This window comes from Gallus gallus, chromosome 1 (assembly GCF_016699485.2).
Source record: "Gallus gallus isolate bGalGal1 chromosome 1, bGalGal1.mat.broiler.GRCg7b, whole genome shotgun sequence".
NCBI classification, from domain to species: domain Eukaryota; kingdom Metazoa; phylum Chordata; class Aves; order Galliformes; family Phasianidae; genus Gallus; species Gallus gallus.
The window spans coordinates 130,806,193-130,827,391 of NC_052532.1; the positions used below are offsets into that span (position 1 = coordinate 130,806,193).

At 36.3% G+C, this 21,199-nt stretch overlaps 1 protein-coding gene across 5 annotated transcripts in view; it reads left to right on the forward strand.

Annotated features, from left to right (window-relative positions):
* The window catches only part of OCA2 (OCA2 melanosomal transmembrane protein), a 204,993-nt gene that overhangs the window by 74,137 nt on the left and 109,657 nt on the right, over window positions 1-21,199 (forward strand). For all 5 annotated transcript variants that reach the window (XM_040662061.2, XM_004938466.5, XM_025146634.3 and 2 more), the window contains 6 exons: window positions 7,348-7,419; window positions 8,125-8,190; window positions 9,223-9,279; window positions 10,278-10,402; window positions 13,199-13,337; window positions 20,497-20,629. In XM_040662061.2, the coding sequence (XP_040517995.1) occupies window positions 7,348-7,419; window positions 8,125-8,190; window positions 9,223-9,279; window positions 10,278-10,402; window positions 13,199-13,337; window positions 20,497-20,629 (592 nt within the window). The remainder of the gene's footprint in view (window positions 1-7,347; window positions 7,420-8,124; window positions 8,191-9,222; window positions 9,280-10,277; window positions 10,403-13,198; window positions 13,338-20,496; window positions 20,630-21,199) is intronic.

Consider the following 21,199-nt stretch of genomic DNA (forward strand, 5'->3'; position numbering starts at 1 on the left):
TGTTTTCTGTTTAAGACAGGCAATAGAACATTAAATTAGCTTAATTGAATGTTGCTGTACAGCTTCTACCCTGCCTATGGCAAACAGTTTTTAGAGTGCCAATGAAGTTGTAAAATTTTAACAGGGTATTAAAACTCACATACTCTTCTAATTCACACGATCATGGATGAGACTGCTCTGGGATTGCATATGATGTCTTCCTTCAGCAAAGACAAAAAGAAATAAATGAACATGGCAGAATGTAGGGAGCAGACTTGAAGTTTTGTGACTTTCTCAATTTAATGTCTTTACATAAGAAATTCTAATGTAGTTAGACTTTAGGACTCTGTAATAACTGGGGGAATACAGATGATTTCATCTTCTTTGGTTTCAAGAAAACATTCCATAACAGCAAAGGTTTTGCAAGACTGAAAACTTGTTACCAGGCCAACCTGTCAATATACAATAGGTTTGGTCATGTCTGCCTGCCGTAGCAGTCTGGTTTATCATCTTCTAGGTAGCAGCATCACGTTTAGGCTCAGGACCTGATATCTCTACTTTAGTCATATAGCAAATATATTTTTTGTAGATAAAATGTTACGGGATTGATATGCTTTGAAACATAAAAATGATCACTATCCTGTCTATCCACAGGATTCTACTTTTTATTTGTCTGATCTGATTCACACATCTCCAGAGATCCCTTCCAAACAGTGTAGTTCTGTGATTCTGTGCTTCATTCATCTCAGTGTATCTCTGTCCATTTCTACATTAAGACAAAATCCCCAAATACAGAGCAAATAAAAATAGACACTTTTAACATTTGAGTCTGTGAGACTCTCAGACTATCAGATATTACTGGATTTCCCTATCCAGTATTTTCTGAAGGGGTATAGTTTTCTTATATCAGAGCCATCCCAGTAGGTAAAGGCAGGAAAACACCCACTAATGACTCTAATGGAATAACTACAACGTATGACAGACTTCTGTTTATTTATTTTATTTATTCATCTATTTTGTATGAATCTCTTAGAAATAGGTATGATGGTACATGGTGATCCTAAGCACGCATTTCATACATATGGTAGCACTATCATATTGAATCACCACTGAATTATTTTGAAAATGAATAATCTACTTTATTTCCAAGCAAGGCATACTTAGGTACCATGATGTGGTTCTGATATGTCTTGACTTATGAAAATGAGCCTAGTACTAAGATTTTCTAAAAATTAATTATAGCGTGAAATCTAATTTTATGATTTGCTTGGCTGTGTGTAGGTACTATGTATAGATAATATCCTAATTGGCAGACAAAGATATAAATAGCTGTCCTTGCTCTTAGTGACTTTTGCAATGCTTTCAGTCCCTTTGGAATCTTTGAGGTACACAGTCTTTCAACATCTGTACCCCATGTGCTTGCCCCAAGAACTATCCCTAAATTCTTTGTCAGTGTAAGATATACTTTCTAAACTGAGTTGAGCAACCCTCTTCTGGTTCATTAAATCCCTTCAGAATTTACTTGCTGCTACTAGAATTACTAAGTAATTCTAAGGTAATTAATCTTCTGTTGTTGTTCATTTTGCACTAGTTCTTGAGACAGGTCCCCTGTAAGGGGTTCCCAGGCACAAAGAGGAATGCTCTGTAACTGAAGGAGCAGCAGAACTGCTTCTGCAGAGCTCATGTAGGGTGAGGGTGAGGATGTTAAGCTTTAGCTGCCGTCACCAGCTGGGGGGGAGGTATGCTACTTTGCCTTCATCACTGGTACCGGTTAGATGGGCTTGTTAATATACATGAGCATGAAGGAAATCAAATATGACTAACTCCACTGACCTTCCTTTTGTTTTCTCTGGTCTCACCTATACCTGACTACATCCTGCATTTCTAGTCTACTGGCTTATATCCATCCCAGATTGTACAATTTGTCAGAAGTGAAGCACATTCCATGAATTGGGCATTTGATACTATTCAGCTTTGAAATGGATGTACTGCAAGGCAGTGTTCAAAGTATTGTAAGGCTTTTTTGACCTTTGCTTTTTCTCTAACATAAGCCTAGATTTTCAGTTATGTTATATGATAGAGTAAGGAAAAAATGTCTAAGCAAAATTGCCACTTTTTTTTTTGCAGATGTCAGTTTGTATTTCAGTTTTTGATGGTAGTTGTTCATTTTCCAAACCATAAGTGGATCAAATCCACATGACGTGAAAGACTGAAGTTTTGTCTGTATCTTACTAAAACTGTTGAATTAGTCCAAAGTAATGCAGAGTACCAAAATTTATGAAGTATATGGTAGCAAATGGTAAAATGATCTCCACTGGGGGGTTCTGGATATATTTACTGTAGTAATCAGGCTAATACTGTCTTGACTGCATGTAGGAAAAACAAACTCTCCCTCTTTGGAAAAAACCCTTCCTCTGCTGAGGATATTTTTAACACAATAAACCCTTACTAAAACAGAAAAAGGAAATGGTATAGAATATTAAGTAAGAAAAAAAGCTTTCCTAGAGCAAATTTTATTTCCCTTCTCTTTGTCTCTGTCCCCTGAGAATAAACAGTTGAACTATAGACTTTGTGAAGTCTAAGAGGGATTTGGCTGTGGATTTTATAGAAAAGGTCTCAGCTGCTCTGGAGGTGGGTGGAAAATGTATAAAGCTCATATGTAAATAAAGGCTTGTGAATAACCACCTCCTGCTGAAATGAAGCAATGCTGCCAGTCTATCATATGAAAATGAATTTTTCAGGAAAAAAAGTATTTTAATGCAACAGGATTCAGTGGAGAAAAAAAATAGAAGGCTAAGAAATGAACCGAAGCTGCATTTGAAGCTTTACATTAAAGTCACTGACAGTCATCTTTCAACTGCCATTTATCACTTACAAAGAAAGACTTGTGGAAATAAAATATTTGGTGTGATGTATGATTTATCAAATATCTTCAGCTGCACATTTTAGAAATATGCATGCCCTAGATTTCAGTTGGGAAGTGTATGCTCTGAAATAGCATACAGGTCACCATTTGCTTAGCTCCTAAATAATTTCCATTTGCCTCCTGGAGCACTTCGCAAGACAGAGTGGTAGAATTTTGGATCATTTTTATAATGATGTTATTGTAGTCTACCAAAAAGTCCGTTGAACTCTGTGCAAAACTTTCAAAGCACTTTCAGATTGTTAAAGAAATTTAAACACAACAAAGCTCTAGATTGTGTAAGTCCTGTTTGCATTAAAGCAGTGGAAATGCATATTTTTAAATAACTTCAAGCACAGCATACTTGTTGCATAATTGATTTGGATTGTTTTGATTTCTTATGTTAGACTTAAATTCTGAATTTAGAGTATGGAAACTATCATACAAAATCAGCATTTGGCACACTATCACACAGCAGGCAATCACGAGACAAGTTTTCTATAGATAATTAAGAAAAACATTCTTATAAAAGTATTTCTGATCTCTCCTTATTATGATTTCACCTTATGGCATGACTTTGTAGTGTTGCTGTCATGACGCCTACATTGCTGATACTACTTTTAACAGCCTCAATTTTTGCATCTTTGGGTGTTTTAATAGCTTATATACAATTGTGTAAATTGTCATCCTCTTTCTCAACTCTCAACATAAATGATATCCTATATCAGTGAGCCCCAGTGATTGCATTGAAAAGATTAAAATCTGTGCTGCCTTGTTTTCAGTAGCAGTTTGCATTGAATTAACTATCCCTTTGTAAAAGACAAGTGCTATCCTTTGCTGTTTCACCAGGTGAGCAATGCTAAGTGTTCTGTTCTGCAGACAAAAACAGGATGATGGTGAAGATTTCCCTTCTATGAAGAGATTATAAAGCTGGTAGTCAGGCTGCAAGGTGGGGAGCTCTAGTATGCAAACTTTCATCCTCCTTGTCCATTTTGATTTTTCTTCTCAATGGCTGTTACTTGATTTTTAAAAGAAATCTTTTCACAAAATTAGCTTTTATAGCAAATGCATTTTAAAGAGTGGTCTGAAATCATCACATTGTGGGGATCCATTTGTAGGATGGAAGGAGTGGGTGAGGTGAAAATAAGGTATTCCTTTGGCATTTGGCTCTGACAGAATGAGGAGGAATGGAAAAGGAGGTGTGTTGGAGAGAGAATGAAAAAGAGGTGCTGGTATGAAGTGCAGAATATGGGAAGAATTTTGGTGGTTGTTTCTGTCAAAGGAATGAGGTGTAGCTGAACAGTAGTCCAGACAAGAAGTTATCAGCGCTGGAGATGGTTTTTGGAAAGGAAAGATGAAATAGAGTGGAAGGTTTAGGTATCAAAGAAAGATCCATAAGAATTATTGATGACAACAGTGTATTTGATGAGAATCTGATGCAGAGTCTTGTGCTTAAATGTATTACAGCCCAACCATCCAAAACTATGCCTCTCAGTTACCCAGAACCTGTGTGTCACTGGCACTAACTGGGATTCAAACTAATCATGCTTGGGCCAACCAATATCTGTGACGTTATAGGCAATTCCAATTTGAAAGGGGAAATCCTTATGAATCACAGTTCTTTCAGCTTAATTGTCTTTGCTTATGAAATAGCGTAAAGATATGTTTTCTCAAGGATGAGAAGGATCAAATGGATATGGATGATTTCACGCTTTAACTTTCAAAATTTCTTTATGTTCAAAAGTCCATCAAATCTGTCAGCTTTCCTAAGGCTAAATGTCTGTGTCAATTAATTTCTGAGCTCTTTCAACTCTGTACCTGAGCTTTTGCTTATGGATTCTCTCTGAGATTCATTCTGAAATGATGTTTATCTTTTTTTCAGACTTCCCAAGGGTTTGGATTGGGTCCATGCTATTTTCCAAAAGAATAATAATGATTTTTTTGCCTAACATCATGCCCTCTGAATGTGAGATTTTCCAGAGATATACAAAGTATTGGTATTAGATGGAACTGTGGTTCAGAGTGGCATAGCTTATAAATGGTATATCTTATTTTCTCCTTTTGTAAGCTTTTAAAATGCACATACAAATAAATGGTTTGTTTGTAGTTTGCTTTATGTGAAAAGAAAATCAAAGAGTCATCCACTTTTTCCAAAGCCTCCTCCAAAGCTCATCTTTTGAATAATTACATGTCTCAGTGCTTTCCAGTTTTAATATTGCTATGAAACTTCCATTTGATAGTTTGCTGAAATGAAGAGTTGCACGCTTGACAAGATTTTTTTGCAGTACAACTTCATATCTGAATGGTCTTGATTTATTCTTCAGGATATATTTTTATGGACCTCTTGAAAAATCAGTAGGATAAAGGAATTGATGGATTATTCCATTTATACAGTTCCCCTTATCCTTCTACAGAAATTAAAGCATGTTTTACCCATAGATGAAAGCAAACTCATGAAAACTTAAAATGTAGTCAACCCAGTATAGTCAGTTAAGAGTACAAAGACAAAGGTCTTATGTGAAAATATCAAAAGTAACAATATCTAAGACCAGTCAAATCTTGGAAAACCCATAACATTTTTCTGAGAGCTGTAAAATAGGTAATTGGTGAGAGTGATGGTTAGATGAGGAGAAAGGCTCTAGTCTGAGGAACACAGAGGATTCCCCAGTATCTTACCATTTACTTTGTCCTGATAAGCAGCTGATCTTCCCTGGTTAACATCTGTTTCATGTCTTTTATAGGAGAGAATTGTGTGGCATATTTGCAATATGCCATTGCCAGACGTGAAATGTTGAATTTACTGAATGCCCCTCAATACCATAGTCTCATAAAGGCCATGGAAATGCATTCATATCAACACTTCGTACTTAGAAATTGTATATATAATCATGACTTACCACACACTTCTGTGGAAGCTTGTTGGAGATGTGATCTGTGCTATGTACTTTTATACCATTAGGACACAGAAACCCTCCTTTGCTACTACGACCAAATTATTCTTCTATGCATTTTGAAGACATGACAATTTTTTCAATTGAATCCTAAAATTAGCCAATTAAGTTGTTTATTTTTCTAGTCATCTGCCAAGTTGCTTTGTTGTTTATCATTACTGTAAAAAATTTAAGTTCAAGGAAAAAATCAAAGTCGAAAGTCTCCTTTTTCCTTTCCTTTACAAGTAGGCAGGAGAGCCTTGAGATGTCCGCATACTATTGTTTCTTATCAGCAAAATATTTCTCGTGAAATTAACAGCAAAGAAAATATTTCTAGACCGTCTTATTTCTGTCTCAGATATAGTTCTGGCTTATGTCTGAATATTCAAACACATTAATAGTAAATGCTGTTGATTAGATTCGGTCTTTTGTACTGCGAATTTTATTAATTACATTCTAACTTTAATTGACTTATTTTACACAATCTGTGATCTTCCAGACTTGGTGGATTAAATAATTACAAATGAGCACTTGGAGAAAAAGCAATTTTTTTTCAGGGCATGTCTGCTTTCATACTTTCTCCTTGAGAATTTTAAGTGCAATTTACTCATTGGATATATAGACATGGACAAAAGTCTGTATATTGTATGAACTGCTGAAGTGTTAAAAGGGTATCTGTAAGAGTGATCTTGCAGTCTAAAGTCTGGATACAATACATCTGCATTGCCCAGATAGTATAGAAGCGTTAGAGGTGGTTAGAAGCACTGTTCAAGAGTTGGTTAGTCTACACACAGATAGAATTATATTTGATGAACTGAGTATACTGCAATAAAAGTTTTCAGAAGATTTTGGTATGTATCTTGAAGAACATATCTTGAAGTGAAGGCTTTTTGTAGAGAAAATGCTAATGTAGAAAGCCACTGTATGAAGACTGCTCTGCATGTATGAGTGAAAAAGCAAGTGCACAAACTTGTGAGATCTGTCTGTGCCCCAGACTACAAAGTGGACCTAGAAACTCAATCCAGTGTGTCTCTGTAGGATTAATTTGCCCCAGGTCTGAGAGATTTGCTTTGGTCTTGCTTTGTAAGTCATTGTAGTTCACTGGAGATGAAAAAGCACCTAGAAAGATTGAGGTGGATCACCTCCTGGGCATGTCTTCTTCCTATGGGCTGTGAAGGGAAAGCAGGAAGACTAGCTCAGGCTGGGTAGCCCAGAAATTTTATCCTTAAGTTGGGAAGATGAATTCCTTTCCTTCTCAGGTGACTAGATAGAAAGTAAAAGAAACTCTTGTTCAAACTCCTTTTCTTTATCCCACAGTGAGACAAAGTAATCAGCCACTCCCTCCTCAGGTGTTTTTTTTTTTTTTCCCCCCTCCAAGTGGAGAGTGGGGTAAAAAAAGAAAAAAAAAAAAAAAAAAAAAAAGAAAGGAGGAAAGAAAAAAGAATCAACTATAAGAAATTTTATTCTTATTTTATTCTTTCAGTAATAAGGAGTTGTTAAAAGCATTCTTTGATTGCTTCTTACCCTTTCTTGCAGATTGTTCACAGGACTCTTGCAGCGATGCTGGGCTCTTTGGCAGCTTTAGCTGCGTTAGCTGCTATTGGGGAGGTAAGTTATTGAACTGTAAGTGCTCATTTTATTTCTGCCTGTGGTATAAAAAGTTCCAGAGAGTGTTATGTTGCGAATGGACACAGTAGTCTTTTTAAAGAAAGTGAGATGGTAGGGAAGATATTGGGTTGAGAAAACATCATGGGGAAAACAGAAGAGCTTAGGGTATGGACAGGGAGAGGAGAAAAAAGTCAGTTGATGCATTTTGTTCTGATTTACAGGGAGCTGATTACAGATATTTTCAGTTTAATTCAGACTTACTTTAATACTGTTATTTTCAGAAATGTTAATATACCAATCAAGCTGTGTTTCTTTAAACTCCCCCCAGCTTGTTCACAGGTAAAGCTATATGCTTTTGTTCTCTCAGGAAAAAGAAAAGAGGGTTGTACCATATAATTCTGTTATCATTTATTTCTGTAATGCTATACAAGGAGCAAATAAATAGATAAATAAAGCAAGAGCTTAATGTAGACTTTTGGTAATGACTCACTTAGGATGTTGCAGTACTTTGAATTAGTAGTAGTAGAAGTAAAAATAGTAATAAAATAATAGAAGAGTTTTTTGGTGTGCCTTAAAGGAACGCTTATTAATTTCATTCGTGGCTTATTTAAATGACTCATCAATTAAATGGAGTTTATATTTCATAGCTAATCACAAGTTAGCTGCTCCACGCTATTCACTGGTAATTGTATTTTTTGATTGCAGAGGCCAAGTATGGTCAAAGTGGTAGAGTGGATTGATTATGAGACATTGGCGCTACTGTTTGGAATGGTAATTAAGATGTATCTCTTGCTCTAAATGTGTTCAAATTCTCACATTCATTATCTAGATTTTTTTTTTTTTAATAATTTTGCTACTAGTACATGTTCTGATGAAAATTTTTCCCTTAAGGTGTTTATCAAAAGGATTATGAGCAGACCTCTGAAAGAACCTTTGAAAATTTTGATTCTTTTCAAGTTTATTTTTCATCTGTAATATCATGATAACACACCAAAAACATCACTGAGGTTTATAATAGGAAAGACCTGTAAAGTGCCAAGTATTATCATTTATCTTGCTAATTTTGTTTACTCAGAACCTTCCCCAAACACACTCAGCTGGAAAAATGTCTTTTGTTCCTTTAGTGCTATGTTTGGAACCAAAAAAAGAAAACCTGAAATGGAGGACGAATATTTGATCAGATTATAACAATACATTATTTTAATCACTTTTGTCCAGAGCTATTTATGGTCAAAAGTGTGATTTAACTCTGACATGAAATACACAGTGTATGCAGACAAAATTGCTGCTATCTGTAGACAATCTAAGCTTTTTTTATTTCTTGACAATGCTCACCACCCTCCTGTCCTACCTACAGAAAAAGAAAGCAAAAAAAAACCATAAAATATGTTGGGAGCAAAGTTGGATGAACTGGCATACTCCTAGAAATGTGGAAAAGAGCAGAAACTGGTATCTTCTGTACTCTGTAGTGCATTACTGCTGAAAACCCAGTTATTGGCTCATCTTGGTTAATGACATAAGGGAGATACTTTGAGTCTTTCATGTGTGATGCCTACTTAATCATAATGAATAAAATTAAACCAGACTAATTTAGAGGCCGTTTATATTCAGAACAAAATTTCACCGTATGATGATATCTGAGGTGTCTGACAGCTGTACTGGATATCCTGATAGGATGGTGATTAGATTCTCAAAACTTTGTCAAACATGAAAGATATTTTTTAGGGACACTAAGTACATCACATTGTTTTTGTGCAATAACCATTTGCAAGCTATTATTTTTTTTCCTTCATTTTTTGGTAGATGGTTTTGGTGGCCATATTTTCAGAGACTGGATTCTTTGATTACTGTGCAGTAAAGGTAGGTTTCTTTTGGTAATCTTAATTATTATTAAATTTATCAAGTTAGTATTTAGTAAGATCTTCTGTGATAGGTCATGGTGTAATAGAAACTTCCTTTGGGCAGTTTATGTCTATCACACTACAAATGGCAGTGGTCATGTTGTAATTTTGAAAAAATCTCTCAGGAATGAAAGGAAGCCCTTAAGGCAATTCAGTGTTTACTGGAGAAAGGCAAAGGCTCCCAGTAGGGTACACAAGTATGTAAACGATATAGAGCTGAATTATCCCACTAACTTCCCCAAGACTGCAGTTCTTCTCTAGCTAAAATCTTTATTTATCTCTGGCAGTAGGAGAGAGGAAATATGGGAACAATCATTAGTTTTACAATCACAGATGATAAATAACCACAGACCTTTGCACAGCAGTAGAACCAAGGTTTACAGGAAAAGGGTAATTCTGATGGATTGGCTGTAAAGCAAGTATCACCTATATTGAGGAACTCCTTCACCTGCTGCAAAACTTAATTTTCTTGAGAACTGTGGAAAGAAATAAAACAAAAGCAATAAAGAAGACTGCTTTGAGCAAAGAAGACCTAAAGAAAATGTGGGTAGATAGTTGCCCAAGCTGTATAGCCCTGGCAGTGCTGCTCTGAGGACAGGGAAAGTGTCCCAGTGTGCGGAGGTGATGGGAGGGCTGAGCTGTACTAATCCACTCGGCCCCAAAGGCAGGGAGTGGTAACTCAGCCCTACTACTACCACAGACCCCCTTCGTGCCTGGCGTGGAGCACGGGGTCCACATATTTGTTTCTTCCTCTGCATAGTGGAGATATTTGCACACTTCCTAAAATTGTTTTACAGCTAAATTAATATTGGAGAGGGCGCTGCTGGAGGTGCATGAACTTCTCTGAGCTCACCGTTGATTTACCTTTGATGAGGTTGTTTATTTGTCATTTTTTTCTAAAGTCAGATGGAACATTCCAGTCCTTTAATTTTGTTGCTATTTGTTTGTTTTTATTAGGCTTATCGATTCTCTAGAGGCAAGGTGTGGGCCATGATTACGCTTCTGTGCCTTATTGCTGCAATTCTTTCTGCATTTTTGGACAATGTTACCACAATGCTGCTCTTTACTCCAGTAACCATAAGGTACTTTATTGTTATGGTTTTGGACTTAGTGTTTTACAGCCAGCAATCAGTAGGAAATGTATGTACAAACATGCTTGTTTGGACTTTTCTTGGTCATCTAAATGGAAATTAAAACTTCCAATATGCTTATTTTAGTAGCATAAAGAGCTGATGTTTTCAAAGTGATGAGTTGCCATTTTCCTTTAGTGTTGGTGGTGAGTATATATCTGAAGCCTGTTCCATTGGCAGCTGCCTTGGCAGCTAATCACTCTTGTTTGTCTCCGTATCTGAACTGCAATAGCATATTGTACCACTATTCCCTTGCAGATGATATTTTTTATCGTGTAAGCAGGGAGAATATTTTTAATTAACCAGCCTTGTTCTTTGCTGGTTATATGTAATTTTGTCTAGTAATTTATGCTTTACTAAAGTTTTAGTTCTTCTAATACTGGTTGGAATACTTCCAGATTTCAAGTAAAAGTCTTTTTTTCTGAATATGAAACTGAATTTTCACCCTACTGGTGATTATGACATTGGTACAGTTACAGACCAACTTCATGATTTAAGATTAGATATTTGGAACAGTACTTAATTACTTCAGAATTATGTAAATTAGTAGCACAAGATTTGCAGCTAGATTTTATGAGTGTGTAATTATAAGTAGTGCTTAACATGAATTTAACCTGTGTCCAGTTAACCTGGTAAAGTTTCTGAAAGATCTAGGTCTTTTTCAGATAATCTCGAGTGATGTAATGCTTGCAGTTATTAACACATTAAAGTACGCAAAATTCTATTAGGATATGGTCCCATTTTGTAAGGTAACATAAAACAGTAAAAAAAACCAACCAAACAGAAACGCATAAAACTGCAAGTGCAATTTATTCTGGACTGAGAAACAGTTGGTAAATGAAAGCTCCATTTGTTTTCTGTCTGGTTATATTTTGAAGAGATCACTTTGCCTTAATCCAGTTAAAGATTTCACCTCTAACAGTAAGCAGTTATTAAACACTAAGTTTTTTATTTATTTCTATTTTATGCCAAATACATTTGTAGTACCAAAGAAATTGCACATTATTATCAAAACAAAAATAATTTTTTTCTCACTTCTAAGGCAATAATTGCCTATTTCTGAAACTTCATGATAGGGGTCATTTTTTCTGTTCTTATCTCACTGCCATTGTCTTCAGTCTAAAGCTTCGATCCATCTCACTGTGCTGCCATTGCCATGGAAATAAAAGCCTGCAGAAAATGCTGCTCATTCTGTGCACATCAGGATTTAGACTGTCATTAATAAGATATAAAACATGATGCATGTTTCTCTCCGCGTTTTGCAGTAAGCTGATAAAGAATTAATAGCTAACATTCTCAGCTATTGTTTATTTTCAAGATACTTTGTTGCTGGGAACTGGGAAAGGCTATAGTTACTCACATGTGAATTTTTATGATTGGGGTAAGTGTATTGAGAAAGTTCAGTCCACTGGTACAGCTAACATACTGGGATTGTGCTGTACTTAATGATTGGCCTTTCTTGGTGTATTAGATTGTATTAGATTGGCCTTTCTTGGTGTCCAAGATTAATTCTTCAAGTTACCACTGGTCTCGTTAAAACAAAACAATAATAACAACAACAACAAAACAAACACAAACCAAACACTAAAGGAAAGTTAACTTTAGAAACACTGGAAATGAAGGAGCAAGGATGTTCAGCGTACAAGTATGGTTACGGAATAGTGCCACAATGGTTACAATTGGGCTAGCTCTACTGTAGAGCACACTTCAACTGCATAGTTTTACACTGTTGGAGGACATAAATGCATTTTTGTACTGTTATATCATTCTGGACTTTTTATGTACTGACATTTGTATTGGCTGACAGTGCTTTTTCCAATTTTTAAATTGATACTCCTGGTGACAGGGTAAGTGTATCAAGTTAAGCTTCTGTGCAACACTTTTCTCTTTGAAATATAGGTTTTAATAATACAGACTTAGATAGAGCCGTAAAGCTCAACTCTTCCTTCAGGGAAATGACTGGCAGTGCTACAAGGAATGAGATCCTGAGGATGAGAGCTCACTGCCCAGCCTTTTCCATATCCCGTATTAAGTTGGAGGGGGCAATAATTTAAGCATGGCCACTTGAAAAGCAGAGTGGATTTTCTTTTTTGGGGGGGTTTTACCCCTGGCTGGTGCACTGTGGTCAGGAGTGGGTACAGGACATGTACTCCCAAATCACCATGACCTCACACCTTACCATCAGGCTTTAGGGAAGGGGGAAAATTGGGGGAATGAACCAAGTAAAGCTAGGCTGAAAACAGGTCTCTGATATATGAATCGTGGCTGATAGTTATCCTGTCCTCTGCTTCAGCTCCCCACATGACAGTCGACAACTGAGGATGAGTGCAGAGCTTGTGGTTACCCATATGTTGGTGTCACCTGAGGAGCATGGCTTAGAAAGCATATAACACTCAGAATGTGGTTTTAAATTTGAAATGCAACTTTCTGTACAGTCCAACTCTTGGAATAATTAATTACTTCTAATGAAAAGCTTTTTAAAGCACATCAATTTCAGTACCATTGACAGTTGCATTATAAATGTAAAATATATGCATATTTTACAGTGATAGTTCTATAATTACTGAAATGCTTATACAATTAAAAGTTCAGTCATACACAACACACACAAACACACACACGTATTAATTTTAACATCTTGTAGTTTTTCCACTGGAAGAACTTTGTTTTGTAAATTGTATAGATTTTAAGATTTAAGGGAATTTGATCATAGGGTAAGATGTTAATTTCATTTTTTTTACACTGCAGGCTCTGTGAAGTACTAAATCTTGATCCAAGGCATGTCCTGATTGCAGAAGTAATCTTCACAAATATTGGGGGGGCTGCCACAGCTGTTGGGGATCCTCCAAATGTGATTATTGTTTCCAAGCAGGAACTGAGGAGGCAGGTAGGTAATGCAAGCTGCTTTTCTGCTAAAATTAAGTTCTGATGCTGATTTATGCTGTGAAGAACCTTTTATTCCCCAGACAGCCATATGAACAGAATACAAACCATTTGTTCTGCCACACTATTTCTTTCTTAGTAGGACGATCAGACAGAGCAGAGTGATCTTCTGGGGGCAAAAGTGTGATGAAGAATAGACTTCTTGATACAGGCTGAGAATACTGGTTTCCTTTCTTTATTCTGGGGATTTTCCTTGTCAGTGACAAAGTGAAGAAGGAATAGAAACAATGGAAGGCTGTAAATGCAGAAAGTTTTGAAAAATAAGAAATGGGTGCAAGAAGGAAGATGAAAATCTAAACCTTTTGTAGAGAATGAGTTTTCTCTCAGAATTTAAATATATTGAGATTACTCAGTTCCTTCTTAGGACTTTAAAATCAGACAACTGTCCATGCACGTCACCCCCACACTGTGAGATGTAACATTACTCCCATAGACATATCACACGCAGCCCAGCCTCAGATGGTATCTTTGTCCTCCAGATATGGCCCTTTGGGATATGGAGAGCTGAGTGGGACTTCTGCCATGCAGCATGGGCACAGCTGTCTCCCACCTTCTGCCACCCAGTGGTATCCCTAAGCTACAATGGGGGATTCTAACTTCCTTCTCTTGCCTCTTCTATTTATGGATAAAATTGTTTCTTCATTTTACTGGGTGACTGGTGCCAAAGGGAAGGTTACAGTGCTGGATGCTGGGTGGGACAAAAGCACTTCAGACACCTGCCAATGAAAATGTGCTGGTCCCACTATCTCCTCCCACCTATATGGCCCTCTCCACCCTGTAGGGGCACCAAGCGTATGTCTTCTATTTTATACAGGTGTCATAAATACTAAATAACTTTGTCACTAATGCCACACATAAATTCAAAGGAATTTGATTGTAGCATATGGTCTAGTATGGAAGTATCTGTGCAAGAGGAATGAGGGATTTTTACTATAAAATTGTTTTTTGTTTGTTTGTTTGCAGTCAGTTATGTTTCTGTTGTGTTAAAAATATATGTTTTCTAATTAACTGCATACACTCAAATTATTTAAGTACTGTCCAGGTTGGAAAATGTCTTTGAGAGTTAATAGTGTTGAATTAATTAAATGTTTACTCTCAAAATATTTGAAAGGTACTGCAATTAGTTTTGTTGAACCGTGACTTTGGAGACTGTAATATTCCTCACTACAGATCTGATAGCTAATTTTTACATTTTTAAATATAAAATCAGTACAATTATTTCAACTTTCTTTTCTAAAAGAAAATAATTTGCACTTGCCACAGAGGTCATTTTCCAAAATACTCAGAAACTCATCATTTCCATAGAAACTTTAGCAAGGGCCTTAAACACAGGAAGCAATTAAGCCATCACATTGAAAGAGAACAAGTTTTTATTTTATTTTAATGTGATATTGATTATCTTAGGAGGACTCAGATGTATAATTACTATAGCAAATGTGACAAATACAGGCTTACCAATTTCTGTGTTTGAAACAAGCAGAAAAACTTTGCAAGCATTTTAACTCTGGAGCATTTTCAGACCTGTGTTGGACCACAGAAAAAAGGACGTCAGAAAATAGATAGGACCATGAGACTTGTTCTTCTTCTTTTCTGTGTTCTCATATGTTACATCTCCATATCTAAATGGGAGAAGGTCAAAGATGTATCCTTGGCTCCAAGGTGGCATCTCATCTGTCTTCACTATTTTTGTCCCCATTGCTTATACCTCAGGCTGTCTAGAGGAGATCTACCTGGGAGAGAGCTTAAGCAAGAGTGAGGGCAGGGAAGGGCCATCTGGATTTCTGCAGTCTCTGCTATTGGACTGATTTCTCAGTTCCTGATTTTGTCCATCTGCTTAAGCAAGCTCCCTTTTATTCAGTAGATAAAATGTAGATGTTGTCTTGTTTAGGAAACTAGTTCTAGTAACAGGTGTTGTGAGGATGAGATATAGGATCAAATCCAAGCCTGCATTTAAAATGTACGGAATGCCTGCTATATTTGTATTGAGTAAAATTTAATGGTTTTTTTATTATTATTATTTTTTGGAGTGTTTCAGGGGTAAAAATTCTTGAATGCAATTGCTTATTTTAGTGACATTTTGGAAAGCGTACTTCATGCAGTATTGTTTGAAGTGTCTATTCCTGTGTTTCCTACAGAAAATTGCTATTGTTTTTTCTCTTTTTGGCTTTATGGACAAAAAATATATTTTTATCTTGAAGAGATACATGCTTCAGACTTTAGGAACTCCATTTTATGCACACAGTGTGGCACAAACCAGTTCAAAACATTCATTTGCTTTCAGAAAGGTCCTCTGTCTTTGGGAATTTCCCAAGTATCTGCAATTATGCCTTTGAAGTCAGAAATTACGTGGGCTCTAAGCTTAGGATGTGATTACAAAATCTTAAGAGAATGAACGGTGAAGAGGTTTTCAGAAGAAAAATGGTGCTTACTAGTGTATCGAGCTTTAATGTATCTAAAAGTGAGAACGAAAAGAGCAAAGACAATTTTAGCTTATGCTAGCCACTGGACTATATTCTCTTACCAGACTCTGGCTATTTCTAGTGTTGGTATGAAGTGTGATAAAAGTTTGTGCTGTTTATCTGATATTTTTGAAAGATTTTGGACATTCAGCATTCTACTCAAAGTTATTCTCACCATTTGACATGAATTCCCCAGCAAATGGGCAGCCATCAGGGTGTCCTGTCCTGCATTAAAGAAACTTTTAGTCTTTGTGCTGAAATTTAGCATGCTGCAATATTAGTTGGTTGTATTTCAAGACAAATTGTGGTGCCAAAAATCTATGAATAGAAGTAGATAATTCTGACCAATAGAAGAGAGGAAAATCCTATGTATGAATCTGTGAATGTATTTTAGGCACCGGCAGATTGTGAAATGGATTCCCATAGCTTATTAGGCTATTCTTGTTGAGTTTGCTGGATACAAACTTGGTAAAACTTTTAATCAATTTGTAAATTGCCTCTTCTGTCAATGTTTCATTGATTCCTTTTCTCAAGAAAGATGAAACCGTTGGTAAGTTACATGAAATAAAATGTATGGCTTTATGGATGATTTCAGATTTTTTCCCCCTCCATGTAGTGATGCAGTATGTAGTAACTTTTAAAGCGTACATTGCAAGACAAAAAAAGGGTGCTCATCAGTACCTCAGATAAGCAGTACCTTTATGTAACTGTGTTAGACCATCAGTGATTTCTGTCTCAGCAACATCATGAGCAGCTCCTCCCGAGACAACATAAATCTCAGTCACTCAGCTGGAAGGAGTGTTTAAGCCAGGGTAGAAATAATAAATTACTCTCACTCTTCCTCATTTTATTGGCTTTAAAAAATTTAATGAAGGGCACTCTGTGTAGAAGTACAGCATTTGCTGACCTCTGAATTATTGTACCTATCTATATTTTTTGTTTTCTTTTTGCTCTAAAATGGCTGCATTGTTCTGACAGAGTCTGAATTACTAGAAGTTGATTTCACACCTTCAAAAACAGTCAACCCCCAACCTCCCACACACCCTCGGACAAACAACCACAATAGACTAGGATGAAAGAAAGCCAGTGTGTAAGGAAAACAGAATGACGCTTCCTCCTAGAGCGAAATTGATATATTTGACTTTGTATTTAAAACCATAAAGCATAGAAAGATGCCCAGTGTTTCAGCTTTGAGCCTGTAGGCAATGGAACCTTCAGGTTGTTGTTTTGCTAAAACGAAATCTTTAGATTTTCATTGTTGTCTGGGGAACAGGAGAAATGGTACACAATCAGCATAGCCTCCAGTAAGGGACACTTGAGGCATGCATTGTATTTATCTGATGGATTGAAAACCCCTGGAATAAAGTATTTCTGGTCTATTGTGCAAAAAATCTTTATGGAAATGACATTTTGTTGTATGCAGCAAACATGTGGAGCACTTTAAAGTGTTTTTATAAATGCTGAACCCTGGCCCCAGCAGCACAGAGAACTCAGGAGGTACAAAAAACACACGAAACATGAATATTTGCTCTGTGTAGATGTTTCATGTCCTTACTAGAGAGTGAGCAAGGGAGCAAGAGCAACTGATTAAATGTGCCACAATCTTGGGATCCTCTTCTCTGTCCTTTCTATCTCTAGTACAACAAAAATCCTTTGTAACAGGGCAGCAGGGAGCTCAGGGATCTCTGTTGTGATAGTTTCTCTGTCAGAATAACACAGCAATGCATCACCCCATTCACAGAATGTGGTTTTGACAATCTCCTTCCTCTTCATCCCATTCCCTTTCCTTTTCACTATTTACCTTTTCAGAAGATAGAAATGATCTCTGAAAGTTCTCCAAGAAGCTGCCAGTTGACTCCTAATTATCTGGCAATGTCTGGTTTGAAGTCTACCTGCTCCGGTCATGAAAACATATTCTATGTATTGGAAACATATTCTATGTACTTGTGCTAAGCACCCAGCTCCAGGCATCAGAATGTGCAGAAAACTGGTTTCCACCATGAGCCCTTTTGACATGAGGAGCAAAAAGATGGTGGTATTCCTCCTCATGTACAGGGTACAAGTTTTACAAGGTGCTAGTGGCCATCAGGTTTCATTTTCATACACTGACTCCTGAGGATCACTGGAAGTAGGAAATGAGGAGGAAAGCTGGGAATGAGGTATGGAAAGAGAACTGGATCCAGCCTTGTGCTATCATGAGCAATATCTCTGTGTAAGCTCTATCCTGAAATGTTTTCCATGTCACAGAATGATTTGTTTCAGCTGAATCGGAAAGCTGTTTTACAGTCAAAGCAGAGCAGCTTTTTTTTTTTTGTTCCCAAAAGCCTCAGATACAAGAAAAATCAATGGGGGTGATATTCTGAAGTTCAACAAAATTCTGAATCTCAGCCCAGCTGCTCTTTGAAAAGTTTGAGGAAGCTCCCAAATAAAATAAAAGCTCCCGATGTCAAAAATTAAGTAGACTTTTTTTTTTCCTCTTGTGGTGGTGTCTGCAAATCACTCTTAAAAACTCATTTGTGTCAGCTTTTATGTCATGAACTGTGTTAATTCTGACTTTTAAGAGTTTGTGATCTCTATCTCATTTCAATTCCTTTCAACTATCACTCAAACCTTCTTATTAACCTCGTTGTTTCTGTTTGTCTTTGAGATTGATATGATTCTCCTTTTCCATAGAGAAAGTAGATTTGTGGGTTTCAAGCAGCACATTTCTTGTGCTGTATCTTTTGTTTGAGAAGCTTCTGCATTGCATCACTTTAATAGCAAAGCACAATTGTTTTGTTTTAAAATTGTTTTTTGATATTCAGAACTTCCAGGCGAGTGACTTTGTAAATCTTAGTGACTGCGTAAATAGCACTGACATGAAACTTACATTCCATTATCGTACCATGGGAATATCACCAGCTTGAACACCAGAGTTTCCAAGGATTCTTCAGGTTCCTATTTCGTTTCTTCCTTTCCAAGAGTAGCAATTAGATTCATGCCTGAGTATCTCTGCAGAGAATACTCTGCCTGGAAATAGCTGTTTTCTTTTGCAATGTGAACATGTGGCTGCCAGCCTAAGGAAGATTTGCGGCTGCTTATTGGTAGTAGGTACAAATGTAATCTCATTCATCCAGGATTTGGTAACTGTAGGTTGAGAATATTGTGACCATCTCATCTTACTCTATTGCTCCTCAACCAGCTGTTTCCTGGTAATTTTGTTATTCAGAAGATAACTTTTTTTTTTTTCCAGTCAGATTTAGGCATAACTGTTTCATACTTTCAGTGTTTTTAAATCTTATGTCCCAGGTGTACATATTTGTGCTTGAAATTTATTTAATTGTGCTTGCCTGAAAACTATGGATTTTTTTTTTTTTTAAACAAAAACCACTATCTGGCTATGAAAATTCTTTATGACTCCAATCAGGTGGAATGGGGAAACAATGGCTTTTTCAATTTTTAAACTGCTAATATTTCCATACATTATTTTACTAGGAGGCAGTACAGAACCCAGATTTAAGATAGTAATTTCCTAGTTGTCTTAACACACAGGAGGTAATATCAACTTGTGCTGCATGGGAAGCTGTTTTTGATTTGTATTGGTGTTGCAGAGGGGTCTTTAGGTAGTAAACAAGTATTTGATACAATACAAGCCACTCTTCTATAAGCATAGGGATATGACACAGGGAGATCCCATTACTGTCTAGAGGCTCTATGAAATCAGTGAACATTCTCAAAATTCAGTTTGGACAATCTGAGTTATCTGGTGCTTTGGTCATGCTTCCTTCCAAGCGTCAATGAGATGCTCTGCTGGGGTCATCACTTCAGACAAATGTTCTGTGAAAATAAGACAGTCCCTTGCTACCTGTACTTGGACATGATCCCTCTTCAAGCATCATGAGTAACTGGCAGCCAGTCCTGACTAGGTGAAAAAATTCCAGCCCAAAAACTAACCTTGGAACTATGCTATAGTGGATGTATTACAAAACTGTGGAATAACTCAGTTGAAAGGGCCAAGAGGTCATCGAGTCCAATGTCCTACTCAAAGTGTGGCTAACTTCAAAATATTAACCACTGTTAATATTGATTTTTATAGTTTAATACAGTAACTTTTCAATGTATTATATGTTTACTTTTTTGAGAAACTCATAATTAAAGGGATTTAGCGTGCAAAATTTAAATAAATATATTTATTATACCTGAGGAAAAATAACCATGCTTTTAAGATACACTATTTTTATTGTGAAAGAATATTAGGGACTTCGTGTGAAATCCTGTTTCTGATAGGTTTATTGTAAAATTCATATTGTTATCTGTTTAGGACGAAAAGTTGGCCATTAAAATTTAACTATTTGTATGATTCAATATAATTTAAAATGAATTCAGAGTGATTTAAGTGATGAAATTGATTTTTTTTTCATCTGTTTTAGGAAGCCAAAATATACTTCAGAATAACGTGTAATGTTATTTTTGAGCTCTCGGAATTAAATTGTAATGTAGCTATTTTCCTTGAAACAGATGAAATGCAGCGTGTACTGTGCTAGGGAACTTTACTGCTTTCTATTTATTATTGATTTTTAAAGTGCATACAGTTGAATATTTTTCCCTGTAGGTATTACAGGAATGTAACTGATTTTTAATTTGGGTTTTCAATTTTATTTCCAGGGATTGGATTTTGCAACCTTCACAGGACATATGTTTGTCGGAATCTGCCTTGTTGTTCTGGTCTCCTTTCCCTTTCTTGGACTTCTTTACTGGAACAAAAAACTGTATAATAAGGAGCCGAGTGAAATTGTTGGTAAGTGTGAGCATTAAAATGTATTCATAAACATTACTTTAAATAAGAATGTGTCTCAAAAAGGAACTGACCACTGCCTTCTACGGTGTCCTCAGAGGGAAGTGCCCATTTTCTTTCAGACTCTTAATATCTAATTTTACTAATAATTGTAATTTGTTTTTTAATCATGATATTTTCTGACTTCTAGAAATAGATTTCTTTTTCTTGTGCTAAACTTGAGGTGCTGGCACAAATTATTAAATATATTTCAAAATTTAGGGGATATCTTTCATCATTTATAACCAAAAGCTTGAACACCAGAGTGTTCTACATCACAATAAGTATCATATGCTTAAGGTGCTAAGTTTAGAGCTTAACTTCAGAAGTATGCCAGGTTTCCCTTATGACAGGTATAGTGCACTGATGCCATCCCTTCACCATTGGTTTTCTCCCACTGGATTTTTTCATCAATCTTTCTCTGTTTCGTGGTCAGTGAAGGTTGTTTCTTCAAAAGTAGAATAATTTTTCAACTTTTCCCAAACGTAACTTTATCTGCTGTGTCATTACTGTAATTTAGAAAGATTAAATGTA